The following is a 14,106-nucleotide window of genomic DNA, read 5'->3' as shown; positions in this document are numbered from 1 at the left end:
GTGTGCGGCTGCTCGGCCATGGAAACCCATTTAATTAAGCTCCCACCGAACAGTTCTTGTGCTGACGTTACTTCCAGTGGCAGTTTGGTACTTGGTAGTGAGTGTTGCAAATGACGACAGACAATTTTTTTTCTTCAGCACTCGGCGGTCCCGTCCTGTGAGCTTGTGTGGACTTCTCGGCAGAGCCGTTGTTGCTCAAAGACATTTCCACTTCACAATAACAATACTTACAGTTGACCAGGTCAGCTCTAGTAGAGCAGAAATTGAACGAACGGACTTGCTGGAAAGGTTGCATCCTATGACGGACATTGAAATTCACTGAGCTTTTCAGTAAGGCCATTCTACTGTCAATGTTTCTATTTGGAGATTGCATGGCTGTGTGCTCGATTTTGAAATTTCAGAATCCACTAATTTGAAGGGGTGTCCACATATTTTTGTACATATAGTGTACATTCCATCACGCACCCCGGTTTACATGACAACAAGAAGGTGACACACATAGTCATTCCTCTCTCTCTCCCTCTCACTCTCTCTCCCTCCTTCTCCCCCCCCTCTATCTCAATCTAGATCTTACCTGTGGCCAGTGAGTCTCGTCTGACCATCGTGGATCTGGTGAAGTCCCTGGGCACTCTCAGTACAGAACATATCCTGCAAATGGTCAAAGAGGTGGTGAAAAAACCCCACCAGATCAAACGAGACCAGGTACATACACCTAAACATTTGACTGTTTAACCCAGAGATAAATGACACGGTGGTAATGTGAAGGTCATAGTTGATGCAAGTCCCTTTTGTTTCCTTCCTCTGTGTGGCAGAAGTCCACCCTGGTAGACATCCCCATGCTACAGTTCAGCTATGCCTACATTCAGAGGTAACAAACTACAACAACAACACAGAGATTCACAGTGTCATGTAGTTAGTAATACACTTTAGTTCTTGCCTATATGCGATAGCATTTAAAAGTGTTTCACCTTCCTCCTCTCCCTGTGTGTGGTAGTATTCCGGCACAGGCGCTCCAGGAGAACATGGCGCCCCTCCTCACTCTTCTCAGAGAGTCTGTGCAGCTCAACCTGGCCCCGCCCGGACACTTCCTGCTGCTGGGGTGAGTCAGCAACTTCCTGTCTGTCTGACACATGTACTGTTATTTGTTGTCCAATGTCCATAAACCGTTATCAGCAGTGGTGGGAAAAGTACCCAACTGTCATACTTGAGTAAAAGTAAAGATACCTTCAAGTAAAAGTGAAAGTCATTCAGTAAAATATTACTTGAGTAAAAGTATTTGGTTAAATAAATTCAGCAAAAAAATAAATGTCCCTTTTTCAGGACCCTGTCTTTCAAAGATAATTCATAAAAAATATCCAAGTAACTTCACAGATCTTAATTATAAAGGGTTTAAACACTTTTTCCCATGCTTTTCAATGAACCATAAACAATTAATGAACATGCACCTATGGAACGGTCATTAAGACACTAACAGCTTACAGACGGTAGACAATTAAGGTCACAGTTATGAAAACTTAGGACACTAAAGAGACCTTTCTACTGACTCTGAAAAACACCAAAATAAAGATGACCAGGGTCCCTGCTCATCTGCGTGAATGTGCCTTAGGCATGCTGCAAGGAGGCATGAGGACTGCAGGGCAATAAATTGCAATGTCCATACTGTGAGATGCCTAAGACAGGACGGACAGCTCCTTGTCCTCGCAGTGGCAGACCACGTGTAACAACAACTGCACAGGATCGGTACATCCAAACATCACACCTGCGGGACAGGTACAGAATTGCAACAACAACTGCCCGAGTTACAACGGGAACGCACCATCTCTCCATCAGTGCTCAGACTGTCCTCAATAGGCTGAGAGAGGCTGGACTGAGGGCTTGTAGGCCTGTTGTAAGTAGGGTTCCTCACCAGACATCACCGGCAACAACGTCGCTTATGGGCACAAACCCACCATCGCTGGACCGGACAGGACTGGCAAAAAGTGCTCTTCACTGACGAGTCGCGGTTTTGTCTCACATGGGGTGATGGTCGGATTCTCGTTTATCGTCGAAGGAATGAGTGTTACACCGAGGCCTGTACTCTGGAGCGAGATCGATTTGGAGGTGGAGGGTCCATCATGGTCTGAGGCGGTGTGTCACAGCATCATCGGACTGCGCTTGTTGTCATTGCAGGCAATCTCAATGCTGTGCATTACAGGGAAGACATCGTCCTCCCTCATGTGGTACCCTTCTTGCAGGCTCATCCTGACATGACCCTCCAGCATGACAATTCCACCAGCCATACTGCTTGTTCTGTGCGTGATTTCCTCCAGTGTTCTGCCATGGCCAGCGAAGAGCCCAGATCTCAATCCCATTGAGCACATCTGGGACCTGTTGGATCGGAGGGTGAGGGCTAGGGCCATTCCCCCCAGAAATGTCCGGGAACTTGTAGGTGCCTTGGTGGACGAGTGGGGTATAATCTCACAGCATGAACTGGCAAATCTGGTGCAGTCCATGAGAAGGAGGTGCACTGCAGCTGGTGGCCACACCAGATACTGACTGTTACTTTTGATTTTGAACCCCCCCCCCCTTTGTTCAGGGACACATTATTCCATTTCTGTTAGTCACATGTCTGTGGAACTTGTTCAGTTTATGTCTCAGTTGTTGAATCTTATGTTCATACAAATATTTACACATGTTAAGTTTGCTGAAAATAAACGCAGTTGACAGTGAGAGGACGTTTCTTTTTTTGCTGAGTTTATACTTAAGTATCAAATGGAAAAGTAATTGCTAAAATATACTTAATATACTTAATATACTTAAGTTAAAGTATAAATCATACTATAAATCATAGTTTGTATGGGTATAGTACAGATACCCATACAAACTACTTAAGTAGTACTTACAATTATTTTTACAGAAGTACTTTACACCACTGGTTATCAGTCATTCATCTCTGGTCATACTGATTTATTACTATAGATATTGTTCCTAGCATAACACTCCCTGTTGGAAACAATGTTTCTCCTATATGTTTTTAGCAAACATAAGTAGAACGTCACACATCTCTCAGATGTGCTTTGGTTTGATACTGTATCATAATCAATAAGATATTATTGCACTCTGGTCTACCAATCTATAATTGTACTGTTATTTTAATTCTCTCCTACCACAGAATCCTCAATGACTTTGTAAACCGGCTCCCCAACCTAGACAATAAGAAGTACACTAGGGATATGCAGGTAAGACATAGGTCACAGTATCACCATCCTGGCTTCAGCCTAATTTTCACCTTTCTCTTCCGCATCATCCGTGAGGTCTGTCCTCACGGATTCAGAAACCCCACTTTGCACACCTGTGCGAAAGGGAGCGGACATTTGATTGAAGTGAAAGGTGTAAATTAGGCTTCAGTGTGAGATTGAAAGGGTACAGTGTGAGATGCATGATGATGGTGGTAATGATGGTGATGCCATGTAGGAGGTGACCCAGAAGATCCTAGAGGCTGTGGGCGGGGTGGCGGGGTCGTCTCTGGAGCAGACCAGCTGGCTCAGCCGTAACCTGGAGGTCAAGAACCAGCCTCAGGTGTGTCCTGAGACAGAGGAGCCATCCGACGAGCTGGACCTGGACCTCTATGGTAACCATGGATACCACACACCCACTCACCTGTAGTCATCCCTGGTTTCTACCAAGTACAGACTCAAGTCTAGTTTACACCTTGGGGTCTGATTGGTCCGCTCTAAAGAAATGATGCAATATCAAATGTCCACTCCTGTCTCTATATGTCCACACTTTTCCAAGAAGGTGCGGACTGGAGCGGACATTCAATTGACCTTTGATTGAAGCAGAAGATTAGGCTTCAAACTGGCTCAGAGATGCTCACATCCTAAACCCTCAGGGCATGACACTCCTCTGTAACTGTGGCAACCAAACTCTGACCCCCTTATGCACGTTCCACATTAGCTGAGATAGGGCCCACCTCAACCAACGGTCTCCTTTCCTCTCTTCTCTCCTCATTGTTTTGTTTTTTTAATTGAACCTTTTCTGTCCTCATCTCTCTTCAGGTCTACATTAGAGTGGACTGAGAGAGTCCACAGACCCATACTGTAACCATGGAAATACAGCACTTCCCCTCTTAGTCCCTCAGTGTAGTGATCGAGGGAGGAAGAAGGACACTTCTCCCAAAAGTGCATTGGGAGAAGTACTTCTCTCCTCTGCTGTTACCATGGCAACCAGACTAGTTCCTCCAGTGACGTAAGAGCACTGCAGCTTCACTGGCATCGGTACTTCATGGGTAGACTCAGGATGTGGTCTAAAGTATGAGATAGAGTTCCTTCCTGATACCCTGAGAAGGTTAAGCCTTGGGTCTGTCCTCGGCACGCACTAAAGAAGAAAGTCATAAATATTTATGAGTAACAACACTTCTGTCCCCATCTCCTTCTTTCCCTTTCTCCTCAATTGTCTTCTCTTCTCCAGACTCTGAGGCTCAGGCCAGCACCATGGTCTCTTCCTCAGCCCCTTCTGTGTACAGTGTGCAAGCCCTAGTGCTATTGGCAGAGGTAAGTATGTTTGTGTGCAACTATGGTTTTCACGCCTATGTATGTGTTTCTGTATATGACAGACCCTCCTCCTCTGCAGGTTCTAGCCCCTCTCCTGGACATGGTGTATCGCAGTGATGAGAAGGAGAAAGCCGTCCCTCTCATCTCTCGCCTCATGTACTACGTCTTCCCCTACCTGAAGAACCACAGTGCCTACAACATGCCCAGTTTTGGTGCAGGTGCCCAGCTTCTGAGCAATCTGAGTGGGTACGCCTACACCAAGAGGGCCTGGAGGAAAGAGGCCTTCGAACTCTACATGGACCCCCTCTTCTTCACCATGGACGTCTCCTGCACCCCCCAGTAAGATTGGATTTGTGTGTGCGTGTGTACATTACATGTACATTACATGTAAATATTGACATTATTATCATCAGATCAAGAAATTGACTGTTTGACCTGTTTCTATAGCTGGAGGTCTATCATCGACCACCTGCTGACCCATGAGAAGACCATGTTCAAAGACCTCATGAGTAAGTAGAGCCACCCAACCCTGTGTGTGTGTGTGTGTGTGTACGCACGTGCGTGTTAACTTTGTGTGTGTATTGCAGGCATGCAGAGCAGTTCTCTGAAGCTGTTTCCCAGTGTAGAGCAGAAGCCCATGTTACTGAAGCGTCAGGCCTTTGCTATGTTCAGTGGAGAGTTAGACCAGTACCACCTCTACCTGCCCCTCATCCAAGGTGGGTGTGCTTTTTGTGTATTTAGGCATTTCTTTGTGTGTGTGACTGAATGCTTTGCATGAACATTGCTGCTGTGTGTCTGAGTGTGTAGAGAATGTGAGTGTGTGTGTGTGTGTGTGTGTGAAATGTTATACGGTCAATATGATTAGGGATGGGCATTTTAAATGATTTCAGTATTCTAATATCTTTATTTTTTCAGATTTCCGGACAGTCCAAATACATGTACAATTTTGTTAACTTGACAAAAATAAATTAATTAAGACTTGCTCGTGCAACTCGATAGAGCCGGTTTGCTGTGCTCTGCTTGTTTCAGCAGAAGGGTAGGGCGAGAGAGGAGCAGGGGCCAGTGTGTGTGACAGCAGAGATCTGTATATAATGACGAGATGCTCATGCTCGTTGTCCCAAAGGTGGGCGACCAAGCTTAGGTCCAAAATAAGCCCATAGAAACGCATTGGGCTTATTTTGGACAGATTTCAGCGGGTGTGTTCCAAACCGACTTGCACTAGTTTGACAAACTTGTTGCTGCCATAGATTACCTATCATACCAGCTGGTAGTGCCTGTCTTGACTACATCAAATAGTTGTAAAGAAGCTAGCTACATTAGCCAGCTACACTATATATACACTCAAAAGTATGTGGACACCGCTTGAAATTAATGGATTTGGCTATTTCAGCCACACCCGTTGCTGACAAGTGTATAAAATCAACACACAGCCATGCAATCTCCATAGACAAACATTGGCAGTAGAATGTTCTTACTGAAGAGCTCAGTGACTTTCAACAACGTGGCACCGTCATAGGATGCAACCTTTCCAAGAAATCAGTTTATCATATTTCTGCCCTGCTAGAGCTGCCCCGGTCAACAATAAGTGCTGTTATTGTGAAGTGGAAACATCTTGGAGCAACATCGGCTCAGCCGCGAAGTGGTAGGCCACACAAGCTCACAAAATGGGACCGCTGAAGCGCGTCACACGTAAAAATGGTCTGTCCTCAGTTTTAACATTCACTACACTACTACGAGTTCCAAACTGCCTCTGGAAGCAACATTAGCACAATAACTGTTCATCGGGAGCTTCATTAAATGGGTTTCCATGTCCGAGCAGCCGCACACAAGCCTAAGATCACCATGCGCAATGCCAAGCATCGGCTGGAGTGGTGTAAAGCTTGCCGCCATTGGATTCTGGAGCAGTGGAAACGTGTTCTCTGGAGTGATGAATCACGCTTCACCATCTGGCAGTCCGACAGACAAATCTGTGTTTGGAGGATGCCAGGAGAACGCTACCTGCCCCAATGCATAGTGCCAACTGTAAAGTTTGGTGGAGAAGGAATAATGGTCTGGGGCTGTTTTTCATGGTTCGGGCTAGGCCCCTTAGTTCTAGTGAAGGGAAAGCTTAACGCTACAGCATACAATGGCATTCTAGACGATTCTGTGCTTCCAACTTTGTGGCAACAGTTTGGGGAAGGGCCTTTCCTGTTTCAGCTTGACAATGCCCTCATGGACAAAGTGCGGTCCATACAGAAATGATTTGTCAAGATCGGTGAGGAAGAACTTGACTGGCCTGCACAAAGCCCTGACCTCCACCCCATCGAACACCTTTGGGATGAATTGGAACTCCGACTGCGAGCCTGGCCTAATCGTCCAACATCAGTGCCAGTCCTCACTAATACTCTTGTCAATTTGGGGCGGCAGGATAGCCTAGTGGTTAGAGCGTTGGTCTAGTAAGGTTGCAAGTTCAAACCCCCAAGCTGACAAGATACAAAATCTGTCGTTCTGCCCCTGAACAGGCAGTTAACCCACTGTTCCTAGGCCGTCATTGAAAATAAGAATTTGTTCTTAACTGACTTGCCTAGTAAAATTGTGTGTATATAAGCTTCTGACCCACGGGAATTGTGATGCAGTAAAATAATCTGTCTGTAAATAATTGTTGGAAGAATTACTTGTGTCATGCACAAAGTAGATGTCCTAACCGATTTGCCAAAACTACAGTTTGTTAACAAGAAATTTGTGGAGTGGTTGAAAAATGAATTTTAATGACTCCAACATAAGTGTATGTAAACTTCCGACTTCAACTGTATGTGAGAATGCTAGACCCACTCCAATCTGCATAACGCACCAACAGATGATGCAATCTCTATTGCACTCCACACTGCCCTTTCACACCTGGATAAAATGAACACTTACAGTATGTGAGAATGCTATTCATTGACTACAACTCAAAATCCAACACCATAGTGCCCTCAAAGCTCATCACTATGCTAAGGACCATGGGACTAAGCACCTCCCTCTGAAACTGGATCCTGGACTTCCTGACTGGCCGCCCCCAGGTGGTAAGGGTAGGTAACAACACATCACCACTCTGATCCTCAACACGGGGGCCCCTCAGGGGTGCGTGCTCAGCCCCCTCCTGTACTCCCTCTTCACTCTTGACTGCACGGTCAGGCACGGTCAGGCCTGATCACCAACTACGATGAGACTATGGGAAGGAGGTCAGAGACCTGACCGTGTGGTGCAAGGACAACAACCTCTCCCTCAACATGATCAAGACAAAGGAGATGATTGTGGACTACAGGAAAAGGAGGACTGAGCACGCCCCCATTCTCATCGATGGGCTGCAGGTTGGGAGCTTCAAGTTCCTTGGCGTCCATATCACCAACAAACTAACATGGACCAAGCACACCAATACAGTCACCCTCAGGAGACTGAAAAGATGTGCATGGGTCCTCAGATCCTCAAAAGGTTTTACAGCTGCACCTTCGAGAGCATCCTGACGGGTTGCATCACTTCCTGGTATGGCAATTGCTCGGCATCCAAACGCAAGGCACTACAGAGGGTAGTGCATACGGCCCAGTACATCACCGGGGCCAAGCTTTCTGCCATCCAGAACCTCTACACCAGGCGGTGTCGGAGGAAGGCCCTAAAATTTCAGAGACTCCAGCCACGCTAGTCATAGACTGTTCTCTCTGCTACCGCACAGCAAGCAGTACCGGAGCGCCAAGTCTAGGTCCAATAGGCTCCTAAATAGCTTCTACCCCCAAGCCATAAGACTCCTGAACAGCTAAGCAAATGCCTACCCAGAGTATTTGCATTGCCCCCCCCCCCCCCCCCCCCCCCGGAACTACTCTGTTATTACCCACATGTACATAATTACCTCGACACAGGTGCACCCGTACATTGACATTAACTCTGTACCGGTACCCCCTTTATATAGCCCCACTCTTGTTATTTACTGCTGCTCTTAAATGAAGGTTTTTTCTTAACTGCATTGTTGGTTAAGGGCTTGTAAGTAAGCATTTCACTAAGGTCTACTACACCTGTTGTATTTGGCTCATGTGACAAATCAAATTTGATTTGATTTAGTAAACCCAATACCATCATGCAGTATCGTTGGTGTACAGTCAGTAAGCAGTTTAGCACTGACACCAGCGGGCCACTGGGAAATTAATTTGTCAAACCAAAAGCTTACCTTGACTTCGAAGATTTTCAGTGTTGTGTTGCATAGCCAGCTAGCTAACATAGCATCGCTCTTTTTGAGAAGGGTGTTTGAGTAGGCTAACCTAGCTAGCTGCATTTGCTAGCTAAATAGGTGAAACTGAAAATGTTTTTTTATTTTTTTATGAAATCGCTCTCGATCTCTCTATGGCTTCTTCATTTTGGAACACTGTTCAACTATTTTCTTTCTCTCTCTGAGTCAACTAGTCGCCATATTTTATGCTCTGCAGTGCTAGCTCTGTACCTTATGCTTTCAGTACTAGATTCATTCTCTGATCCTTTGATTGGGTGGACAACATGTCAGTTCATGCTACAAGAGCTCTGATAGATTGGAGAACGTTATCTGGAAGTTGTCATAATTACTGTGTAAGTCAATGGAAGGGGGTGAGAACCATGAGCCTCCTAGGTTTTGTATTGAAGTCAATGTACCCAGAGGAGGACGGAAGCTAGCTGTCTTCCGGTTACACCATGGTGCTACCCTACAGAGTGATGTTGAGGCTACTTTAGACCTTCATTGCAAAAATGTGTATTTTAATCAATTATTTGGTGGTGTGAATAGTTTTATCAAAAAGGATAACTTTTTAAATGTTCAACAATTTATTTTTATGTTTTATGGATCTCCCCTTCCTCCTCTGGGTAGCTTCCACTGATTTTATTTACATTTCAGACAAGGCCTTTAAAAAAAAAAGCCAATTTAAAAAATGAATACTCTCTTACTCAAGTAATCAAATACCTATGTTTGTTCAGATATATGAATATTCAAATAACTGTACCCATCCCTAAATGTAATGATGATCTCTCCTCCCATCCTCACTCAGAGCGGCTGACAGAGGCTCTGCGTATGGGTCAGACGCCCTCCGTCTCTGCTCAGATGTTTCTGACATTCCGTGTTCTTGTGCTGCGGATCTCCCCCCAGCACCTCACCTCCCTCTGGCCAATCATGGTCACAGAACTGGTGAGGAACAACCCCACACTGATGACATCACTTCCGGTCACTGTTGATTTCCTGACATGTACACCTACATGCATTGTGGCATGTAAAAAGAAAGTGTTTGTTAGTGTTTGTCCAGTCCTGTCTTCTAATGGTGTCTCTTTTCTCCGTTTGTCAGATCCGAATATTTGTTCGGCTGGAAAAAGCCTTGTTGGAAGAAAAAGAGGTGTCAAAGTGAGTCAGTCTACCCATCCATTATTTTATCTACATATATAACGTCAATGTATCAGGCAGTGTATCATGTGAATATCTTGACTATGTTTCATTCAGACTTATTGTGTTGTCTCTTGCTTTTTATCTGTTCTCCTTCTACTGTCTTTCTCTGTCAGGTTGACTAAAGTTGTACGTGGGGCCATGGGGAATGGGCCATTGGCTTTCCCCCAGCCAGAGTTGGACATGTACCTGTCTGCCTGCAAGTTCCTGGACACCGCCCTGGCCTTCCCCACAGAGAAGATGCCCCTCTTTCAGATGTAAGAGCCTCACCGGCTTAGTATCTGCTTAGCATGTATGTAGGGTGTGCTTAGAATGATTACAATTGCATTTCATTCTCTCTGCTCTTGTGTGTGTGTGTCTGGTGTGTGCGTGTGTGTCTAGGTATCGCTGGGCCTTTGTTCCAGAAGTGGATATGAGCTGCTACAGTGGCCCAGAGAATAGTATCCTGGAGGGAGAGCAGGAGTGCAAACCCCATATTGTCAAAGTACTAGAGGCACTACACCAACGCTACGGAGTAAGGGAACACCCTATCTTGCACTATGCACACTCACACACACATTCTTGTACGACTAACCTTGTGGGGACACAATTCAGTACAATTCAAAATCATATTTTCCCTAACCAGTGCCCTTACCTTAACCTGAAAACATAACCCTAACCCTAGTTCCTAACCCTAAAACGAACCCGAGCTCCTAAACCTAATTCTATCCTTAACCCCCTAGAAATAGCATTTGACCTTGTGGGGACCAACAAAATGTCCCCAGTTGGTGAAATGTTTGTTAATTTACTATTCTTGTGGGGACTTCTGATCCCCACAAGTATAGTTAAACATGTCCACACACACACAGACACTCTCACACAAAACTCACACACACATGCATATCGACAACGCAAACACATACAAACATACCAACACAAACGCACATACGCACACACACACACACACACATACCAACACAAACGCACATACGCACACACACATACTTTTACACTCATCATATGCTGCTGCTACTCTATTCTTTATTTGACTCTTATCTATCCTGATGCCTAGTAACTTTACCCTGCCTTCATGTACATACAGTATCTACCTCAAAAACACTCTATATACAAAAGTATGTGGACACCCCTTCAAATTTGTGGATTTGGCTATTTCAGCCACACCTGTTGCTGACAGGTGTATAAAGTCAAGCACACAGCCATACAATCTCCATAGACAAACATTAGCAGTAGAATGGCCTTACTGAAGAGCTCAGTGACTTTCAACGTGGCACTGTCATAGGATGCCACCTTTCCAACAAGTCAGTTTGTAAAATGTCTGCCCTGCTAGAGCTGCCCCAGTCAACTCTTAATTGCTGTTAATGTGAAGTGGAAATGTCTAGGAGCAACAACAGCTCAGCCGCAAAGTGTTAGGCCACACAAGCTCACAGAATGGGACTGCCGGGTGCTATGTTTTTTTCCTCAGTTGCAGCACTCACTACCGACTTCCAAACTGTGTCTGGAAGCAACGAGCAGGTGTCAACATACTTTTGGTCACCTCTCACCTCTGCACATTGATCTGGTTCTGGTACTCACTGGATATACCTCCATTCTTGTGTATATTATTCATGTGTTACTATTTTATTATTTATTATTATTTCTTAACTATGCATCGTTGAAGGGTTTGTAAGCAAGCATTTCATGGACAAGTCTACACCCATTGTATTCGGGTGCATGTGACAATTATAATTGGATTTGAACACACACACTGTTATCGAGAAAAATATCACGTCCTTATATACACTGTGATAACGAGCTGACTCAATCATGCGGTCCCATCGTCCCTTTCTGATGAGCACGTCTTTTCATTCCAGATGCTGAACGGGCTGAGCGAGGAGTCCTCTACGGAGCATCTGGAGTTCCCCCTCCTCACCCGTCGCTTTCTCACCTCCATCACCCAGCTTGCTCCCTTCCTCCATACACTCTGCTGTTCCTTCCAGGGCACTTCACCCAGCAGCCCTCCAGATTACCCTGTGACAGACTACCCTCTAGCCAACGCTGACCAAGTCCTGAAGAGACTGGAGCACATCACTGAGGAAGAGTTCCTAGACTCCATGGAGAGTTAGTACTCCACCAAGGATCTAGATCTTAGAACGTAGAGGAAATGAGAACTAGAACCATAGAAATTGAATGTGTAGAATGGGCACAACCACTGAAAGCGATGTTGTATTGTAGGCATATGCCAGCTAAATGGTCATCTTTTGGGATGTTCTTTTGAATTTTGAATTGTTTACCTTACTTGGTTGAGATTTAACACGTCTATATAGGATATTCTACATTTTGAGATACTCTAAAATAATCTAGAATTAACTGACACAAACTGGAATGGCAGTTGGGGCGGCAGGTAGCCTAGTGGTTAGAGCGTTGGACTTGTAACCGAAAGGTTGCGAGATCGAATCACCGAGCTGACGAGGTAAAAATCTGTCGCTCTGCCACTAAACAAGGCAGTTAACCCACTGTGCCTAGGCCGTCATTGAAAATAAGAATGTGTTCTTAACTGTCTTGTCTAGTTAAAAATACATTTTGAAAATTAGGCTCTCTCTGAGTACAAGTCTGAATGTGCTGACTTAAAATAAGAGTAGTACTGATACTAGCTAGCTTTTTGAGGTGACACTGGTCATAAAAGAAGCACCACTGTAACCAAAGAGTGGGACAGCAGTACTGACTACTAATTGCTCTGCAAAGCTGCTCCCTACTATTAGCATATGTTGTAATATATTCCAATGAGACAGGAGTAGATGAGTATACCTGCTGGTCAGTGACTATGGGACCTCTAAGGCTTTTAATAGAGGATGGTTGATTTTTTTATGTTTAAAAAGCTCTGCTTGTCATCAATCATGTCACAGTTTTTTATTTGTGGGTAAATTCTTTAATGTGATTTGTGTGCACAGTAATACCTCTAGATATCTAATAAGTTAAATAATGTGTGGTATCTGTTCATGGGGAGTCTCTATTTTTAGGTGTTTTGTGGAATGTTTGGACATATGGTGCTTTCAAAGCAAATCAGAATCTCTGAAATTTGACTTGGAAACTAGTTGTAGAATGATGAGGCCCAAGTTTCTAGAGTCAACCAATAGGAAGCTCTATGCAAACAAATGTAAATTAACTCAGAGGTTCAGTTTACCACTTGTCATGAATACACCATTACCACTCAACACAATTTTATTCTTCAAATGTGAATGCTTAACTAAACTATGTAAATGTTTGACCTCCTGAAAATGATTACTTGTTAATATCCAAATTAATATATCATGGTCTGCAAATAAAAACATTTAAAAATGTCCACCAGACTATTTACATTGACACCCTACCCCCCTTTGATTTTACACTGCTGCTACTCACTATTTATTATCTATGTATAGTCACTTTACCCCTACGTACAAACTACCTCAACTAACCTGTATCCCCTAACCCGGATGACTCTGGGCCAATTGTGCGCCGACCTATGGGATTCCTGATCACGGCCGGTTGTGATACAGCCCAGGATCGAACCCAGGTCTGTAGTGATGCCTCTAGCACTATGATGCAATGCCTTAGACTGATGCGCCACTCAGGATCCCAATAGCATAATGTATGCAGGTTTTATAACTTTATCAAAGCCAATGATTCCTTTGGCCGGCTTTCCTTCCAGTTCTCTGCTGCCAATGACTGGAACGAACTGCAAAAATCACTGAAGCTGGAGACTCATATCTCCCTAAATAGCTTTAAGCACCAGCAATCAGAGCAGCTCACAGATCACTGGACCTGTACATAGCCCATCTGTAAACAGCCCATCCAACTACTCCATCCCCATACTGTATTTATTTATTTATCTTGCTCCTTTGCACCCCAGTATCTCTACTTGCACATTCATCTTCTACACATCTAACGTTCCAGTGTTTAATTGCTATATTGTAATTACTTCGCCACCATGGCCTATTTATTACTTTACTTCCCTCATCCTACCTCATTTGCACACACTGTATATATAGACCTTTTCTACTGTATTATTGACTTGTTTGTTTATTCCATGTGTAACTCTGTGTTGTTGTATGTGTCAAACTGCTTTACTTTATCTTGGCCATCTTGGCCAATTGCAGCTGCAATTGAGAACTTGTTCTCAACTAGCCTACCTGGTTAAATAAAGGT

General features: G+C 44.5%; 1 protein-coding gene across 1 annotated transcript in view; it reads left to right on the top strand.

Moving 5' to 3' along the window:
• The window catches only part of LOC110501633 (protein DOP1B), a 46,670-nt gene extending 33,409 nt beyond the window's left edge, over nt 1-13,261 (top strand). The window contains 14 exon segments of the mRNA XM_021579331.3: nt 568-702; nt 813-868; nt 995-1,099; nt 3,152-3,218; nt 3,454-3,610; nt 4,450-4,532; nt 4,612-4,871; nt 4,980-5,041; nt 5,120-5,248; nt 9,557-9,693; nt 9,848-9,903; nt 10,059-10,199; nt 10,324-10,456; nt 11,793-13,261. Of these exon segments, the coding sequence (XP_021435006.3) occupies nt 568-702; nt 813-868; nt 995-1,099; nt 3,152-3,218; nt 3,454-3,610; nt 4,450-4,532; nt 4,612-4,871; nt 4,980-5,041; nt 5,120-5,248; nt 9,557-9,693; nt 9,848-9,903; nt 10,059-10,199; nt 10,324-10,456; nt 11,793-12,044 (1,773 nt within the window). The 3' untranslated portion in view covers nt 12,045-13,261.
• The last annotated feature ends 845 nt before the right edge of the window (nt 13,262-14,106 follow it).

This window comes from Oncorhynchus mykiss, chromosome 22, assembly GCF_057628025.1.
Source record: "Oncorhynchus mykiss isolate SJ-2025 chromosome 22, ASM5762802v1, whole genome shotgun sequence".
NCBI lineage: Eukaryota > Metazoa > Chordata > Actinopteri > Salmoniformes > Salmonidae > Oncorhynchus > Oncorhynchus mykiss.
This window is presented reverse-complemented; position numbering and strand designations above follow the sequence as displayed.